At 43.3% G+C, this 20,728-nt stretch overlaps 1 protein-coding gene across 1 annotated transcript; it reads right to left on the bottom strand.

Moving 5' to 3' along the window:
- Nucleotides 1–309: 309 nt before the first annotated feature.
- Nucleotides 310–1,006, bottom strand: LOC311361846 (uncharacterized protein; the record flags this gene model as incomplete). The annotated part of the gene is given in 3 exon segments (XM_084481660.1): nucleotides 310–354; nucleotides 356–803; nucleotides 999–1,006. Coding segments are annotated over 3 exon segments (501 nt in total).
- Between the last annotated feature and the right edge of the window lie 19,722 nt (nucleotides 1,007–20,728).

The raw sequence follows: 20,728 nt of genomic DNA, 5'->3' as shown, positions 1-20,728 counted from the left end.
CACCTGCTTCAAGACCTGTGGCATGGGTTGGCTCCTTGTGTGATGGTACAGGCAGGTCAGAAGCAGCACTGGTGGAGGGCACTTCTGGGTTTGGCCTGTCTGTCACCATTGATGGGGCATAAGCTTCATCTGGGAAGATATTCCTGTTGAACGGGAATATGCCCGTTGCTCTGAATCCGGATGTGATATTTGTGGGTGTCATTGCAGGCATAAATGCTTGCTTAACAAGTTCTGCAACCTCATAAATCGATACGGTTCGACCAGGATGTGTGCGCATCCAACCATCCGTCGCTCTGTTGAAGTAAGTTTTCAGTGGTCCATACACTGTTTTGTCCAATGGTTGCAAACGGTTTGAGGTGTGAGGTGGCAGGGTGAGCATAACTACACCATTTTCTTTAGCAGTTGTCACCGCCTTCAGTGAGATGTGAGATTTATGGTTGTCCAGAATGAGCAGGACTGGGTGATCGATGGAGCAGTTGGTGTGGCGGATGAAGTGCTCCAGGAAGATGGTGAAGGCTTCTTCATTCATCCATCCAGACTTTGTAGAATGACCTATGGATCCTGCAGGTGATCCGTTCATGAAGTATTCTTTGAAACGGACACGCGGGAAAATAAACATGGGTGGGACTGCATTTCCAGTGGCGTTTACTGCACAGGCTACAGTGACAAGCTCTCCTCTTTCAGCCGATGTAACTGAACCCACTTGTTTCTTCCCTTTCTCTGTGACAATCTGCGTGGGTGTCTGCACCGTAGTCACACCAGTTTCGTCCATGTTGTACGTCATGTGTGGAGGGAAGCTATGCCTGAAATGAGATTAAAGTTAGTGCTGTTGATCAGAGAAGTTTAACTCGCAGTTTTAGGCTGTGTGTGTGTGTGTGTGTGTGTGTGTGTGTGTGTGTGTGTGTGTGTGTGTGTGTGTGTGTGTGTGTGTGTGTGTGTGTGTGTGTGTGTGACGGACATGTAATCCTATCACCATGTCAAGGCCAAATGATTATTACCTGTCCATCACTGTAGAGAGGTTATCAAAGAACTGTGGCATGACATGTGGTGGCGTGCTTTAAAGTACATGAACCAATCATGGCCTAGAAAAGGTTAAAAGTTTATTAGCATAAAGGGTATCGCTTCATTTTCCCTTATTGAACCATTGCAGTTTACATTCAGATTTAGATAAGTTGAAGCTATGGAAATAATTGTAATGTTCCCTATTACGTTTTCTTAATAAATGCACACTTAACCTAACCTGCTTTTTCCTCTCTGATCCAGCTGGCGGGGATATCAATGGCATTTCTTTGTGCATACTCAAAAGCCAGTTCACGGCATTTCATGGCACTTATACCGTGAAACATTGCTGCTAGTGCTTTTATATGATCTGCCAGCTCTGTCTCCATGTTTTCATTGAAGACTTGGTTGGCATGTCCTGTTCTCTGATACCCTGTCTTTGTTACTTCTCCTCTCTTTTTCTTCTCCATAAATCTTTTCAAGGTCATCCTGCAGATCTTCATATCCCTTGCCACCTGACGTATGGACTTCCCCTGTTGTGTTGCACCTCTTTCGCTGCTCTGTCCAAATCCACAATAGGAGTTGAAGCCCTGTCTGTCTTCAGTTTATAAATGCGTGGCATGATGGGTTTTGGTCTAAAATTAAGAATGTCACATAGCTTTAGTGATAAAATGTAAGAATAAAATCAACAATTCCAATAAAATAGTAAATATAATAATAATCATAACTAGGGGTGAGTTGTGCCAGTGGCACAACTCACCCCTAGTTATGATTAAGGCCCTTCGGCACAAATCACCCCACCCCCACCATTTTGCAAAACTAGCATGATTCAGCAGTTTAGGGATAACATTGTGCTAAATGTATAGACTCATAGTGTGGCATACTAAAGCACTAAAACATGTGTCAAATGTTTTCAAACTTGTCTATAATTGTTCAGATGCAACAATCAAAAAACCTTGATCATAGAAGTTTTACTTTGAAAGGCAAAAAACAGTTTTTTGAGCTTAAAGGTGCATACCTCTCATTCCATGTGTCTTCTTTCTTTGCAGGATGAGTCAAATGGATGGCTCTTCAAAAAAATGTGGTCACATGACCAATTTTTTCTATGGTTTTTGAGAAACGAGGGGTGGCACTACTTCCCCACTGGCACAACTTACCCCACTCTCCCCTACAGATGCGCGTGCCGGCATCTACCCTACATATAAAAGGTCAGTGGCGGGGAAAAGATTGTAGCGAAGTAGTTTGGAGAGTAGGGTTGATTTTTACGAACGAGCGAGTTATTACATATTAGCATAGAAACACACACACACACACACGTCGGATGAATCCAACAGGGATTTCCGTTGCCGCGATGGGTTTCCTCCATCAGCTGGCAGAAGAGGAGGCTGCCCAACCGAGGAGGCGGATCGGTGGCCGGAGAGCTAGGAGGAGGCGGAGGACGCTAAGGAGACGAGCCGTCCTCAGTCGTCTGTCTGAGGCTCACGTATGTGTTTTATTGATAGGGCTTGTTTTTAACCTTTCAATTTATCGATTAATATTGATATATGCACTTGACTGTAATGGGTGAATTTGTCATTTGACCACAGGGTTGAAAGTTGAAGCCCCTTACAGCTACACACAACATATAGAACAGGCTGAAATGTATAAAAAATGCTATATGGATATAGGCCTAGAAAAGATTCCTCTGGTGAATTTATCCTTACTTTTTTACTGATCAAACAAGTAAAATGTTAAATGGATTTTTAATTCTGCTATACTTTAACAATTCATAGTAGACAATACATATTCAATGCATAATTGCTATTTATTGTACATTAAAATACACGAATAAGCACTAAATATACAAATATATGAACCTAACCATGGCATATACCGGTATATAAAAATATACTTATTATTTTTTTGGTTTCAGGACCAAAGCGGCTCACAGCTGTACACACAGCTGAACACCACCGTGCCTGTCCTGGCTGTGTTTTTCTCTGGACGGGACCTGAAGCCAGCCTTCAGGCTCTCCAGGGAGAGCTCCAACCGGCTGCTTGCCTTGCGGCAAAAAGGCCATGGATGGAGCCATGAGGTGGAGGTGCTGGTGACTGTGTACTGGCTGGCCTGTGGAGCGTCTTACAGGGTGACGGCAGACATATTTGGGATGCTCCTGTCCACAGTCTGTAGGACGGTCCACGGCGTGGTGGAGGAGATGATGGCCATCCTCCACAGGGTGATTCATTTCCCCAAGGCTGAGGAGATGGAGGAGGTGGGGGCTGGCTTTGCTCGCCTTGCAGGTCACGAGGCCTTCAGATGTGCTGCTGGGGCCATTGATGGGAGCCACATTAGGGTCTTGCCACCTGCAGAGCAGAAGAAGAGCTACTTTAATAGGAAGCTCTTCACCTCCATCATTCTGCAGGGTATATGCAAGGGAAACGGGCAATTCATTGACATTTACGTCGGGAACCCGGGGTCGGTGCATGATGCACTTGTGCTCCGGCGTTCTCCGTTTTACAGAGAGGCCCTGTACCCACCCACTGGGTACTTCCTGCTGGGTGATGGAGGGTACCCATGCCTGAGGCGTCCCGTGGCCATCATGACGCCATACCGCCACCCTGTAGCCAGTAAGAACCCTCTCTTATGTCACACATGGGCAGAAACAAATGGTTAGTTTGGTGACACTGATACATCCATGCAAATTCTGATTACCAGGTAACGTTGAAGCCCGGTACAACGGGCACCACGCCAGAGGGCAGAACATTGTGGAGAGGTCATTTGGAATCCTGAAAACGCGCTGGCGGGCCATCTTCCTGCGCTCTCTGGAGATCCGGTCTCTGTCTGCCCCCAAGGTGGCTGGTGCCTGCTGCATCCTGCACAACATCTGCATGGCAGCAGGGGAGGAGGAGGAGGAGGAGGAGGGGGGGAGGAGGAGGGCCCCAGGTGACCCGGTGGAGGCAGAAGAGAGGGACCTGTCGGGAAATGCATCGCAAGAGAGGCTTGCTGCCCAGGTGTCTGCTCCTGCAGGACTGGACATTTGCCTGGGAGAACATGATTACATCTAGACACACACACACACACACACACACACACAACCCCCCCCCCCCCAAAAAAGAAAAAAGAAAAACATGTTTTGTATATATTTCTAGCTTTGTAGCTAAATGTACATATTTGTAATTATATATATAGTTATATTCCCTTTTGTATGTACAGTTTTCTATATTTATATTTGGTGATTTTAATTAGCTCAATCGGTTCAGTATTGTTAACTCCAGTTCTGTGTAAATATATTTTTGGTTGCAATGTTCTTGATGCTGAATGACTTTCTGCAGAAAGGTTTTGTATGTAGCCTGGAAATCCAGAGCCACATCTAGAAAGCTGTAGGGTCTGGCAACGAGTGTAATGGTGGTTGAATTGGTTGAATTGTAAAATAAATACTGCTTGCTAGTAGCCAGCTCGTCTTCGTTCTCCCTACTTTGGCACAGCCTTGGAGCCGGGTTGTGACAGATGGGGGCTCGTCCAGTCGTTGATTGAACCGGTTTTTGAAGCACAGTTGTTCTTCTGGTTGAAATGGGTGGAGACTGTGATTTCTTGGTGTGTGTCGGCGTGACGTCAGGTGTAGTAGGTTGTGCATCTTGTGTTTGGGAACGGGTGGCAACTAATCATTTGGGAGACAAGCAACGACAGTGGTGAGTAGTCTGCTGTGCTGTTTTTGATGAAAATGTAGGTAATTGTGGCACTGAGTTCTGGTGGTTCTGTGCACAGCCAAAGTGTTGCTGCTGTCCTGTCCCTGGTTAGGCTTAAGAGCGAATTCCTTTGGGGTTCGTTGGGAGGGGTTTTGATAGCACTGAAAAACAAAGAAAATAATTTAAATTATTTGTAATTTGTATTGTAATTGTTATTTGTAACTTGATATTCTTTTTCTTTTACAGATTGATGAAGGAGAAACAGAGAATGTGGAGTGACCTGACGAAGAAGAGTACATGGAAGTGGAGGATAGCAGTGAACCTGTGTTGGTGAAGAGTTGGTCGGGTTGGTGAAGAGTTGGTCGGTGTGGTGATGAGTTGGTCGGGTTGGTGAAGAGTTGGTCGGTGTGGTGATGAGTTGGTCGGTGTGGTGATGAGTTGGTCGGTGTGGTGATGAGTTGGTCGGTGTGGTGATGAGTTGGTCGGGTTGGTGAAGAGTTGGTCGGGTTGGTGAAGAGTTGGTCGGTGTGGTGATGAGTTGGTCGGGTTGGTGAAGAGTTGGTCGGGTTGGTGAAGAGTTGGTCGGGTTGGTGAAGAGTTGGTCGGGTTGGTGAAGAGTTGGTCGGGTAGGTAAATGAGTTGGTTGTTCCAAATTTTTTTTATTTGTTCATAGGGTATTGGCAGGTTCCACTATCTCAAAGAGCTAGAGAGATTTCAGCTTTTATAACTCCTTTCGGTCTTTTTTCCTATTCTGTGATGAGCTTTGGGTTACGGAATGCACCAGCGACCTTTCAGCGTCTCATGAATATTAGACCGTGAGCCAGGGCCTCAAAATATGGAAACCGTTACCGAAAAAGTGGCAAAGGCTACCATACCTTTTCTGAAAGCCTGGAATCTCAGCTTTTCAATGATGTATGACGGCCATCTGACAAGAGTAGCTGTTTTGAGTTATCACACATAATATAAACTAAGGTTGAGAAAATAATGAGTATAAATCAAGCAGAACACTGACATAGCTGAAAATCTATATTGGACATATTGGAATATTTTATTTTGTTATGTTATGGTTTGGTATCATTTTAAAGGGGAGACTCTGAGCTTTCATTTAAATCCTTTTTTGAACATTTTGGATAAGTACAGCCAACCCTGGAGCTCTTCAAACTTTTAATCACACACATTTTCCTGCTATTTCCGCCTAAGTCATCTTATGTCTTTTAATCCTGTGGCACCAGGGAGCATCAGAGAAACAAAATCCAAACACTGAAATACTGGCATGACCCTAAGGATTCAGAAAATGTATCATTTACCCATATTATCTGATTTGGAGGGGGTGATTTTCAGTCTTATATCAGACATGGCGTTTGAGAAAATAATGCGTATAAATTAAGCAGAACACTGACATAGCTGAAAATCGTATAACAAATAACAAATGAGACATGGATTTGTATGTTTTAAGGTGTGGTAAACCCAATTATGACATTGCCATTACTATAAAAGGTCAAGGTCATGACCTTTAGGCATGGTCAATGACATTTTATGACATTTTCGCAGATTGCATCATTCAAGGCCACGACACTAATCAAAACTCCTCGTCGGAATCCTCATCAGAGGAATAGGATTGTTTCTCATCAGCAAAGTCATCCTTCTGGTTTTTGCACTGTCTTGCATGGCATAGGTCAGTGCAGGCCAAGTTGTTGGCAACACACTGACATGATGGAGTGACACAGTCCCTCTTGCATGAGCAGGACAGAAACTCAAGTACTGCTTGTGGACCAATGGAGACATTGCCAGCTCTGCCAATGTATGCTGTGGGAACTAGGTGTGGTCCTCCAACTAGATCCTATGTTGAGGCCAAGACAGATATCTGTGCTGATGCTTTGAAGAAGAACTTCTTATGGTTGCTATGTAGATTGCACTCTGCCACAAATCAAAGCGTCCCTAGCTGGACAGGTTACAACATCTTAGCATCAAACTCTGTGGATGTTATTCCCAGTGTTGTTAGCTATCTGCCAACCATCAATGCCCCGGCCACCCAGATGGCAACTGTTCATGAGATTCTCCTTCAAAGTAAAAAAATCATGACTTCCTTACACATCAGCAACAATACAATACAACTTTATTAATCCCACTAGGGGCAATTAGTTTGAGCAGCTTGTATACAGACACAGTAATATACAAACAACAAATACACATACACAACTACGGAGCATTGCAAGCAGGTAAAGCGTAGCGACGCCCTGATGGCAACACAGAGAATTCACTTTTAAGAACATGGCCAGAAGAAGCCAAAATACCTGCTGCTTTCTTAATGATTTGCCGATTGCAAAAAGAACTCAAGTCCCTTTGTTTAACTCCGGTGATCTTAGAACAGATGTTGACAATACTGTTCAGGCTGTTTCTGTCTTTTACTGTGAGGCTGTGAAACCAGCAGATAAAAGAAAAGCTCAGGAGACTCTCAATAAAAGATTGATAAAAACGACAGAGGATGACAGGACTTACAGAAAAGGAATTTAGTTTGCGGAGAAGGTGAATTCTCTGTTGCCCTCGCTTCACAATAGCCTCAGTGTTTACATCAAACTTAAGGTGATCATCGAAAATAGTACCCAGATATTTATAAGCTGTAACTATTTCCACACTTTCCTTATGTATGATACACTCTTTGGCTGTATTTCTGTTCCGTCTAAAATCAATGATCAGTTCCTTGGTCTTAGATACATTTAAGTCCAAGAAGTTATCATCACACCAAGAAATAAAATCAGTGAGAGCATTCCCGTGGTCTGATTCTGAGCCTTGGAGAAGGGACAGTAACGCGGTATCGTCAGAAAATTTGACCAAATAGCTGCTGCCCTCTTGACTGCTCCTGCATCCGTCAGTATACATAATAAAGAGTAAGGGCGAAAGGACACACCCTTGTGGTGAGCCTGTGGACATAATTAGAGAATCTGAGAAACGGCCTTTTACAGACACTCTGCACTCTGTCAGTCAAGAAGTCCAAAATCCATAATACAATCTGGTGAGGTAATTTAAAATCACATAACAACCTTTCTATTAAAAGATGCGGCTGCATCGTGTTGAATGCCGATGAAAAGTCTGCGAACAAGAGCCTGACATGGGCTTGCGGCTTTTCTAAATGTTTGTACAAGTTATTGAGTATTAAAAGCTTTGCGTCCTCAACACCTCTCCCTGACTGGTAAGCAAATTGAAGTGGGTCAAGTTTTTCAAAATTTTCTCTAAGATTTTAATTATTAATAATGTTAGCGCAACTGGTCTAAAATCATTAAGTTGTCTAGGATTAGTGATCTTTGGGACAGGTATCACAGTGGAGGATTTCCAGATAGCGGGGATTTGATTAGAATCAAGTGATCTCTGGAAGATATGGTGAAGGACACTACTGGTCAGCACAGTAATGCAGCGTGCGCCCACAGATGTGATCTGGACCAGGGGCCTTCCTGATGTTTACACGTTTTAGAAGATCTCTAACACATTCCTGACTGATGACAATATCACAATCAGAAGAGAGGGACTGTCTAAGGAGAGAGATATTGCTAGAAAAATCATGTTTTTCAAAACGGGAATAAAAATCGTTAAAAGTATTTGGGAGATCTGCATCACTTATTCCCTCGATGTTAAGAGGTTTCCTATCAGTGTCACTGTTTCTCTGATTGATTGAGGACATGGATTTAATTCCCTTCCAAGCTGCCCGAAGATCACCACTACTGTACTTATGTTCCACCTTATCCTTATACATTCTTCTAGCTTTTCTTATCTCATTCCTTACTTCCCTGGTAATTTCTTTCTTTTCCTGGCTATTCCCTGTATAAAAAATGCTTTTCTTCTTGTTTATGACATTTTTTAGTTCTTTAGTAACCCATGGTTTGTTATTAGGGAAGACTGTAATATTTTTACAGGGAATATTGGTGTCCACACAGAAGGATATGTAAGAAGAAACAGTTTGAGCCAGTTCATTTAAGTCAGAGCATGAGCTATAGAATACATCCCAATCTGTACAATCAAAGCAAGCTTGTAGACTGGCAATGCTGTTTTCCGTCCAGCATTTAACTGATATAACTGTTTGCTCTTGTCGCTTACAGATGGGCTTGTAAATCGGCACAAGGAGTATACTATTGTGATAGGATGCTCCAAATGGAGGCATATGCAGGGATCTGAAAGCGCCAGGTACTGAGCCATAGCACAAGTCAATAGTAGAGATCTTCTTAGTAGTTGCACAGGTAACATACTGTTCATATGTTTTCAATGTCTTCTGTACCTGGCAATGATTAAAATCTCCTAAAATGAATTTTGGAGCGTCGGGGGAAAGAGCGTCCAGTCTGTTGGTCACCTCCGCGATCAGCTGATTGGCTGATGCGACGTTCGCCCGCGGATGAATGTAAACAAGGGTGAAGAAAAGCTGGGGAAACTCCCTCGGCAAGTAGAAGGGGCGAATTGAGATGGATAGCAGCTCAAGGTCTGGGGTACATATTCTTTCCTGGACCACGACAGTATTACAGTACCTCTCATTAATGTAAAAACACACTCCGCCTCCGCGGGATTTGTTTGTTATGAGAGGCGACCGGTCCATACGGACAGGGTACCCAAAGCCGGTTATATGTAGATCCTCGTTAGGATCCGCGTCTTCCAGCCACATCTCGGTAAAAGCCAGCAGGCATGTTTCTCTAAAGTCACGCTTACATCTAGCATGAGCCTCCAGTTCATCCATCTTGTTGCGAATGGATTGAACGTTTGAGAGAAGAATAGTTGGTAGCGCTGGGAGCCGGCGTCTGTCCCTTAGACCATATTTCCTCAGTCTGCGTTGAACGCCTCCCCTCCTTCCTCTTTTCCTCCGGTGCTTTTTCGACAATATTCCACTTGCTGCAGCCTGTAAGCTACTTATTCGCAGTGATCGGGGAATGTGCAGAATATTGTCACTTACTGCCAGTGGACGAAGGGCAAGAAGTAGCTCCCGGCTGTAGGTGATAGCCTCACCGCCGCCAACATGCTGTCCACAGGCAAATCGGCTAAAAAGAGTCCAAAGTGCGGCAAATACCCCCAAGTCGAATCCCCTCATGATTAAAAACTCTTCCACGTAAGCTCCAAGGCGAAAGTAAAAAAATTAAAATTATGGTTAAAAGGTACACGCAGACAAACAGTCAAACACACAAGCTGCTCCTGGGTCGCACAGGTAACGTGAGTGCCCCAGCCTACAGCCACACACACCCCCACCTGTAACATGTCAGTTGCCTTTGATCAGGCTCTCTACTGTAAAGTTACAGAAATTCTGTGGGCACATAGAGACAGGTTTCCCAACATTGTGCCAAGACTTGGAGTCTTTCACACGATCTGTATGTTCTTGGGTGTGATTGGGAAGCGCTTCCAGGCTGCAGGCCTAAGGGACATATGCATTGAATCTGGAGCTGTGGCAATCGGGACACTCTTTTGCTGAACCCTTTTGTACCTACAAAAGGGTTCAGCTTGAACCCAGCAGCTGTCTCAAGATATTACCTTACTGCTGAGTACAAAAGCACTCACCTGTCTATATTGAAAAGCTCCCTGGGACTCCAACAAAGTGACTTCTCACAAGGACCTTGGACAAAGCAGAATTGCCAAAGACGAAGAACACATTACAAGCACTGTGGATCTGTTGGATTCTAGTTGGATAAATCCATTTGCAGATGGTGAGTCCCTTGTTTCTCTGTCTACTGGAAGTACAGCACCAGCAGATGTTGCTGAAGACCTTCTGAATGCACACACCATTGGCGAGAATGCCTACAGAACCTTCTCTGCTGAGCGTGTTGAGAGTAATCCTCCTGCAAAGCAGTTCCATGCACCACTCTCCAAGAAGAAACTGAAAACGTTCTCCTCAATGCAGGGAAAGGCAAAGACATGCAAAACTGGGAATAAAGAAGTTATCCTCAAAGCTGATAATCAAATATTTGCCCAGATGGTACTGATTGCACAGAGTAGACAGCTCAACCTGAAGGAGGTGTTCTCTCATCCCCTTGGACCTTGCTTCACCAGATGGCAATGTGAGGAAGACTTGCAAATCCTCACTTGCCAAGCAGCTGCTCAAGTTCCTATGTGTTGCTGAATCATTGCCATTAAATTCCACCTGCGTAATAGATGGCATGGCACTTGTTCAGAAGCTGAATGGTGATGGCAAGACATTTGTTGATATTGCAGACTATGCCTTGTCCACTGTGCTAGCTGAAGCAAGTCACAGCACCCGTGTTGACATTGTTTTTGATGTCTATAATGAGGCTTCTATCAAACACATGGAGAGAGTGGCCAGAGGTGCAGACTCAGGCACAGAGGTCAGACAGATCACTGCAGGGCACAGAGTTCAGCAATGGAAGAAATTCCTACAAAGCAACAACAAAACAAATCTTGCTACCTTCTTGCTCAAAGAGTGGGGCAAAGAACAGTCTAGAACAAGACTCAGTGAAAAGGTTCTGTACACTACAACCAAAGATCAGTGTTACAAGCTGACCCAACAGGGAGTGCACAAGGTAGCAGACCTGTCATCCACTCAGGAAGAGGCTGACACCCGTATGCTACTCCATGCTTGCCATGCTTCAAGGACTGGTCACAAATCTGTCATCCTTGTGTCTGATGACACTGATGTCTTGGTGATAAGCCTGGCTACCAGTGACCGGCTCACATGTGACCTGTTCCTGAAGACAGGGACAAAGAATCGCACCAGTTAAACATCTCACAACTCGCTCGTGGTCTGGGTTCACAGTTGTGTCAGGCTTTGCCTGGTTTACACGCATACACAGGCTGCGACACTGTAAGTGCATTTGCAGGTCATGGTAAAGTGTCAGCCCTAAAACTTCTTCAGAAGAATGAAAACTTATGTGAGACCTTTCAGAAGGTTGGGGCAGACTGGACAATGACACCTGAGTTGTATGCAGCCTTACAGGAGTTCACATGTCAAATGTACAGCTCCAAGTCCAGAATCACCAACATCAATGAAATGAGGTATGCACTTTTTTGTGCAAAGAATTTTGTGCGTAGAATCCTGGCAGTTACCTCCATGCTCAGATTCTCTCAGGAAGCACTGTCTCAGAGCTAACTATCAAGGTGCTATCTGGAGAAGATGCCTCGAGAACAACCCTGAAGTTCCTTCCCCAGTTGAGCATGGGTGGTCTAGAGTGGACCAAGATGGTGACTTGCAGCTCTCCATAGTTCAATGTCTCCATTGGTCCACAAGCAGTACTTGAGTTTCTGTCCTGCTCATGCAAGAGGGACTGTGTCACTCCGTGTCAGTGTGTTGCCAACAACTTGGCCTGCACTGACCTATGCCATGCAAGACCAAACCATGCAAAAACCAGAAGGATGACTTTGCTGATGAGAAACAATCCTATTCCTCTGATGAGGATTCTGACGAGGAGTTTGATTAGTGTCGTGGCCTTGAATGATGCAATCTTTGCGAAAATGTCATAAAATGTCATTGACCATGCCTAAAGGTCAAGACCTTGACCTTTTATAGTAATGGCAATGTCATAATTGGGTTTACCACACCTTAAAACATAGGAATCCATGTCTCATTTGTTATTTGTTATATCTTTTTTTTGATTTTCAGCTATGTCAGTGTTCTGCTTAATTTATACGCATTATTGTCTGATATAAGACTGAAAATCACCCCCTCCAAATCAGATAATATGGGTAAATGATACATTTTCTGAATCCTTAGGGTCATGCCAGTATTTCAGTGTTTGGATTTTGTTTCTCTGATGCTCCCTGGTGCCACAGGATTAAAAGACATAAGATGACTTAGGCGGAAATAGCAGGAAAATGTGTGTGATTAAAAGTTTGAAGAGCTCCAGGGTTGGCTGTACTTATCCAAAATGTTCAAAAAAGGATTTAAATGAAAGCTCAGAGTCTCCCCTTTAAAATGATACCAAACATAACAAAATAAAATATTCCAATATGTCCAATATAGATTTTCAGCTATGTCAGTGTTCTGCTTGATTTATACGCATTATTTTCTCAACCTTAGTTTACATTATGTGTGATAACTCAAAACAGCTATTGTTGTTAGATGGCCATCATACATCATTGAAAAGCTGAGATTCCAGGCTTTCAGAAAAGGTATGGTAGCCTTTGCCACTTTTTCGGTAACGACCAACCCCTCTGGCTCACGGACTATATGGTTGTATCTTGATGATGTCGTGATCTACAGCGATACTTGGGAAGATCATGTTGACTGCATTAGGAAGCTGTTCGACCGACTGCGTGACACACACCTGACAGTCAATTTGGCTAAGTATGAGTTCGCCAAGGCTACAGTCACCTACCTCGGGAAGGTAGTGGGACAAGGGCAGGTGCGGCCAGTGCAGGCAAAGGTGACTGCGATCGAGCAATATCCAGTGCCCACCACCAAGAAGGAGCTTATGCATTTTCTAGGTTTGCACCCTGTATGGACCGTCTGATCGGGCTGCAAGTGGATGCAAGTGATGTTGCTTCTCCAGGCGCTCCAGGGGTACTGGGTTGCAGGGTCGAGATTGGCTAGCTGATATAGCGGAGGGTCACTGCAGAAGTCGTGAGTATGGGTTGCAGTATGTAACAGGGTTATGAGAGAAATTGGTCAAAGGTAAAGGATATGGTTGAACAGAGCAATTTTTTAATGATAAAGTATAATGCGGTATTGCTGGAAAAAAAAGTATATATTGGTTGATTATTGTACTGTTGTCACGGTGTCTGTCTGGGTTTCTAGATGGGAACCCCAGTTTTTCTAAGAGGGGGGGTGTGACGATCCCTCCCCCCAGGCACTAGGTGTCTCTGTTTCTTTTGAGTTGTGTTTCACAGATGCTGAGTGGAGGGATCTTCAGCGGCATGAGGAACACCTGGGCCAGTGTGTGCTCTGCTTATAAAGACCTTCCTCATTCTGTGAAAGGGGCTGGCGGGGAACTGGCTCCTGTTCACCGGCAGGCCTGATGGCAGCGCTTTCGTTTTGTTTATTTTGATCTGCACATACACTATCACACATCCATACATGCACTCATGACTCAATGATCTTTACACGTTTGTCTTGATTGAATTGTAAAATAAATACTGCTTGCTAGTAGCCAGCTTGTGCTTGTTCTCCCTACTTTGGCACGGCCTTGGAGCCGGGTTGTGACAACAGTGACGTATTGCATGACCCCTACAGGCATGCGCAGTTATGGTGTTCTCCCCCTAGAGAGTGCTGAAGTATGTAAAACGGCGCAAATGTATTGCTTGCCATGAACCTAGAAGTAAGCAACACTTTCTTTAATACTCGGTCTGGTCATTGACTCCAGTAATGAGAACATCACAGGTGGCACCAAGCATGCATTTGAAAATATCACTGCACGCAGTTGGATAACACTACGACCAATCAGAAGAATACAAGGGGGGACGTATCCAGACCAGTGGAGCTAACCAATAGATAAGACTCTTACCGTATCTGGTCTGTAAAACGGCAACGCTTTTGGCCCGCCTTTATCAGATACACTGATGTGATTGGTTAATGTTCTGGGCCAGGGGAAACAGGGAGTGAGTATATTGCTGGTTCCCAGAATGGGAAATTCAAATAGTGCTCTCGCAAGAACTCTGGATTTCCAGGGTAATATTTATGCTTAATAAAGCAAAAGCTTGCTTCCTTAAGTCCTTGTGTAACACTCTGAATTTGCTAGTATACATGTGAAAAGTAAAATATAAAAATACACTGTTGCTATCAAGAATGAGCGGATTTGGATTAATTGTAATATTTAATTTATTACATTTTGTCTATTAACTTCTCAAACAAAGCCAGGTAACGCTCTGCCCTTACGGCAGCCACCCTTTCCCTCTCCTCCTCTCGCGCCACTGCCTCTCTCTCTCTCTCATCTTCTCTCTCTCCCTGCTCCCTCAGGAGCTCCAGAAGGCTCTGTGTCCTTTTCCTGCTGCTAGCGCTGCTACTGCTGCTGCTGCTTCTCTCCGAGGCTTCCCCAGCAGAGGAGTTAGAGGCCGGTGTGCTAGCAGTGGCAGTGATGTTTGCTGCGACTACCAGGGGTGGACTGATGGAGTGCTGCCCCTGGAGTACAGCATCCATGGCATCATACCACTGCCAGGTGGCAGCAGTAGCTGTACCGGCCTCTACCCGCCTGCCGGTGGGTGGGTCCCTAAGCTCCTGAAAACAGGGTATTAATTACTGCACTGTCAAACTAATTATTCTCATGTATTCACACTTAACTACACTTACTCTATTTATAGGGCCACTGAAATGGTATTGTGTGTAGGTTAATTGTCATATGAAGGAATCCCTGGAAAGCTATCAGTATATAATACAAAGCAGATAAACAGGCAATGTATACTTACTTTGTATTTGGCCTTGAGGTTGTTCCACTTCTTTTTGGCCTGTTTGGTGGATATCCCCAGGCCAACAGTGGAAATAAAGTCCCTGGGTAAAGCAAAGCCACATTGCCACCTTAATAACGTAACATATTATTCATAAATAAATGAAGACTAATGAAACCCTACTTGAACCGTCCCCAAGACATACAAGCACTTGTTATCAATGGAATACTCACTCCCACCCCGTGATGGAGGAGTTACGGAGGCCGGTGGAGCGCACTTCATTGGCCGCCCGCCACTCAATGAGGGCCCTTGTCTCATCATTGGTCCCTTATTAATTGAATGCATAATATTTTTTTTTTTAACAATTTAAAAATGGAAAATGTCTTGTCAAGTTACAGCTATCTGCCTGGCAAGCTAGCTGTAAGGCTCCAAAAACGAAAACGTCAGAGAAAATGTCAAGTAGGTCTTGACAGATTGGAGAATGGTAGCCTAATAAAAACGTTAAAAATACATACCGGTTTTCGTGAAACAAAAGTAGTATTTGGTAGTATACTATACTAATAGTAATTATGCTTACAGTTGTGGGTCGTCTCTGGGGTCTTCTCCGCCATTGTAAACAAACAATGCGAAATGCATCCTGGGATATTTAACAGTCCCAAGTCCACACGAGTCACCTCCGATGCATCCTCGGTAGAACGGCCTCATCGAGAACACTTCCGGGTTTTACGACAGTACTCGCATACTCGGAATTGGAACAGTACTTGGGCTACCACTGATGACGTTTCACGAGAACGTACACGAGTACAGACGAGAACGCAAATTGAGAAACGGCTTACATCTTGGTTGGACCACTGTATATCTACATTTGATGCACATGATTGTATAGAGGAGGCTGAGATCTCATATGGTCTGGCCACAGTAGATCATATTCCTGTTTCTATGTTCATTAACATCAAGGGTCTACCTGAGCTTGTCTGTAATGACAGCCTTAAACCAAGTGAGACGCTGGACTGGGCAAGGCTCACAGAAGATGACCTGCAATATTACAAGTTACTGACTGATGTGCACTTAAGAAATATTGAGTTACCCGTTGATGCAATTATGTGTGGGAATATCAACTGTAAGAATGTAAGTCATAATAATGACCTGTGTGCAATGTATGATAAAATTGTGAACTGTCTAGTTGATGCAAGTGAACCATCAACTTGTCCACTTTTCCACTGAGAAGAAAAGTGCTGAAACAATATATTGTGAGACCAGGGTGGAATGACTATGTTCATGAAGTTCATATGGAGGCAAAGAAGATGCGTTTAGAAGATGGGTTTTAGCAGGCAAACCTAGGCATGGCCCAGACTGTGAGCACAAGGTACGGACTAATGCTAGATTCAAATATGCTGTGCGTTTTATAAAAATAAATCAGCAGACTATGAGGGCGAACTCGATGCCGAAAAAGTTACAAACTAATAATGTATATGAGGAAGGAGGTGAAGGTGGTAAACAGCAAGATGCCACTGCCTTCTAGTATTGATGGCATTACTGAACCTGAAAACATTGCAGAGCTATGGAGGAGACACTATGATAACATTTTTAACTGTGTGAAGAGTGATGTGTTTAACATAGGTGTAGACCTGTAGACCATACAATACTTTTGGACAGATTAGAAAACTGGGTGGGGCTTTCAGGCACAGTTTTAAATTGGTTTAGGTCCTACCTACAAAATAGGAACTACTTTGTTTCCATTGGCGACTTTGTTTCAGAATCAACAAACGTGACATGTGGAGTCCCACAAGGTTCGATCTTAGGACCCTCTCTATTCAACATCTACATGCTCCCACTAGGGCAAATCATGCAAAATAACAATATTGACCATCACTGCTATGCTGATGACACGCAAATCTATGTATCTCTATCACCAAATGACTATCAGCCCATAGATCTGTTGTGCCAGTGCATTGAGCAAGTCAAAGACTGGATGTGCCAAAATTTCCTTCAACTAAATGAGGACAAAACCGAGATAATTGTATTTGGTGCTAAAACCGAAAGGCTTAAAGTTACCCAACACCTTCACTCTCTGTCCTTGAAAACCTCAATCAAAGCCAGAAATCTAGGGGTTATTATGGATTCAGATTTACATTTCGACAGTCACATCAAATCAGTTACAAAATCTGCATATTATCACCTTAAAAACGTAGCAAAACTTAGAGGGCTCATGTCTACCGAAGACTTACAAACACTTGTACATGCCTTTATCACTAGCAAGCTTGATTACTGCAATGGTCTCCTTACAGGTCTCCCAAAAAAAACTCTAAGGCAACTACAGCTTGTTCAGAATGCTGCTGCTAGAGTTCTAACAAAGACCAAAAAATGTGAACATATTACACCAATTCTCAAATCATTACATTGGCTCCCTAATTGATTTTAAAATCATGTTGCTAACCTATAAATCCCTACATGGTTTAGGGCCAAAATATTTAACTGATATGCTTCCACTACATAAGTCTTCTAGACCACTAAGATCCTCTGAGACCAATCTGTTAATTATCCCCAGAGTCAACACGAAACATGGGGAAGCAGGATTTAGTTACTATGCAACAAATAGCTGGAATAAACTCCCTGAGGATTTAAGACTTGCCCCAACTCTGACAGCTTTTAAAACAAGACTGAAGACTTTTATGTTTGCTTTAGCTTTCTGCTAAATCTTAAATCTACAATGCTTCTATTATTATTATTTTTTATTTTATTAGTAACTTTGCCTTTCTAAAATGCATTTTTATTAACTCTGCCTTTCTAAAATGTTGTTTTTTTAAACTTTGCCTTTACTTTCTATCTATTTTACTTTTTACTCATCTATTATTTTATTTTATTGTATGACAATGTTTATATGTGAAGCACTTTGAGTCTGCCTTGTGTATGAAAAGTGCTATATAAATAAAGTTGCCTTGCCTTGCCTAGGTGAAATACCTCACAGTGATGTTGTAGTCATCTGGCCAGATGAAGTGTGTTATGTTATTGAGAAACTTAAAATAAACAAAGCCTGTGGGCAGGATAATATAACAGCAGAACATCTGAAATACGCTAGCCAAAGTATTTCAGTGTTACTTGCTCTATGCTTTTCTGGGTTAATGAAGCATGGCATACTTCCTGGATCCATGTTATCTGTCTTGTTGGTACCTGTAGTTAAAAAATAAGACTGGTAAATTAACTAGTATTGATAACTATAGACCTATTGCACTTGCAAGTATACTATCCAAGGTACTAGAAGGGATCCTTATGGATAGGCTTACAGAATACATAGCATCAACAGATAACCAGTTTGGCTTTGAGAATAAGCATGGAACTGATCTGTGTATTTATGCACTTAAAGAAATTGTCCATAGGTACAGATCACACAATAGCAGTCTTCATGCGTTTCCTGGATGCGTCGAAAGCCTTTGACTGTATCAATCATGGGAAACTGTTTGTTAAACTACTCAAGCAAGGTGTCCCCTCTTACCTAATTAGGATACTGCAGTTCTAGTACTCTCACCAAACTATGCAAGTCAGGTGGGGGAGGAGTATGTCCACACCCTTCTAGAGCCGTTTCTCAATTTGCGTTCTCGTGTGTTCTCGTGTACTTGCGTTCTCGATAAACGTCATCAGTGGTAGCCCAAGCACTGTTCCAATTCCAAGTACGCGAGTACTGTCGTAAAACCCGGAAGTGTTCTCGATGCGTTCTCGATGAGGCCGTTCTACCGAGGATGCATCGGAGGTGACTCGTGTGGACTTGGGACCGTTAAATATCCCAGAATGCATCATCGAGTCCGCTGCTGTTCCAATTGCAGGTGCGTACTCGCGTTCTCGGAAGTCTGTACTTGAAAGTCCAGACTTGCCAAGTACATACTTCCAAGTCCGCGTACTTGGTATTGAGAAACGGCTTATGTCTCCAATGGAGTGCGGCAGGGCGGCATTCTGTCCCCGCTACTATTCAATCTGTACATGGATCATCTAATCTTTGGGTTTCTCAACGGGGTGTTACCGTCCCCTGGGGGGGGGGGGGGGGGGGGGCGCTGGGAACGTGAGTTTTTTTTTTTTTTTTACATTTTAAACTTTTCAGTTTTCAAATATTTTTGGTGCAAAAATAGGCTACCTGAAATAAATAGGCTACTTTCATTCATGGGTTTCTAACCCCTCTACCGTCCCAGCTACATTTGACTGTTTATCTATGCTCAGTGGTCATACAGCGTGGTCCTGCACACGCCCGCACTCACGCTACGTCAGCTATCGTCATGATCTGATTGGTTATTGAACTGTTAACCTGCGAACTTGGGTCATGTTTAACGCCGATAAACATGACCCAAGTTCGCGGGTTAACAGTTCAATAACCAATAAAAATGTACACAATTCACTGTAACGTATTCAAATTTAATAACACAACACAAACAAACATGGCGGATAGCAAGAAAAAGTGCCGACAGTACAATGCAAATTACATCAATTATGGATTTATTCCTTCACCGATAAACACTACTTTACCTGTTCCGTTTTCTCCCCACGGAAAGGGCAACCCGGTGCACAAAGGATACTACTCAGTAATTCCACTTTTGTTTGTTTATTTATCTTCAAAAGGGAAGCAGTCAATCAGTCAGGTAATAAACCTGAAAGGTAAGGAATGCAATGTTTCACTTCTCATGTGCATAACACAAACATCACAGCTCACTCTCCACAATAGCCCAATGACAATAAGCAACAATAATAAATAACATATCAACCTCATGACAATGAATCTCATGACAAATATCAAAATATGAATCAACTAATAATAGCATAATAAACATAATATGCATTAATGAAAATACAAATAAATAATAATAATAATAATACTTCATAATCTTTCATGTACACGTTTCATACATCAAACATTTTATGCACCATATTCAAATCCTACCAAAGGCCTATGCAAAGGTGAATTTAGTCTTTCACCACAATAGTTAGCTACAGCTCCCATAATGCCCCGCGGCAAAACAGCGTCAAGTACCGGCGTTTCACTTAATCAAAACAATAAAGCTAAAGAAACAAGCATGGACAGACACGGATGGAACAGCAACGTTATAAGTCCAAATGTTAGCTTAATGTCCCCATTCACCATTCACCATTTCGTTAACTTTTAACTTTGGTTATCAGTCTAAACTGCTTGGATCTACCGGAGCATAGCGCTATCACATTCTCTTTAACGTGCAACACAAGGGAGCGGACGTAAACACAGTGCAACGATACAGCATAGCGATAGCAGACAAGAAAACAAGAAATTAAGAGAGCTTACCAAGTGGCTGCATACCGGGTTGAAACTAAGTACAAAATCAAACTAATCTTGCGCTTCCTTTTCACAGGGTAAACACCAGTGTTTCAGTTCAAATGGTGACCGTGTTAACTGGTGACCATCCGCCGAATGCGTCGCTTGTTGTCGTGGCTACGGCAGCTGTTGGAAATCGGGACCAGACTCGTAGCTGTCCTTGCGAATGCCTCTTCGATTTGTTAACAATAAAATGTCAAAAACATACCCATCTCGTTCGTATTTGGAGTCTAATTGGAAGAAAACGTGTCACGTAGAACCATTTTGACACAAGTACATTTGTCAGAAGAAACAGAAACAACAATATCTCACTGTCGGTACAGTAAGGAGGTTCATAGAACCAAGTGCCAAGCCCCCCTTAGACTGGGGTAGCCCCGCCCATCCTGCCGGATGGGCGATTTGAGTTTGCCCTGCAGAAGGGTCTGAAGAAGAGCAATAC

Source organism: Micromesistius poutassou (genome assembly GCF_964030765.1).
Source record: "Micromesistius poutassou genome assembly, chromosome: 17".
Classification (NCBI taxonomy): domain Eukaryota; kingdom Metazoa; phylum Chordata; class Actinopteri; order Gadiformes; family Gadidae; genus Micromesistius; species Micromesistius poutassou.
The sequence above is the reverse complement of the archived record's forward strand: the minus strand, read 5'-3'. Positions and strand labels throughout refer to the sequence as shown.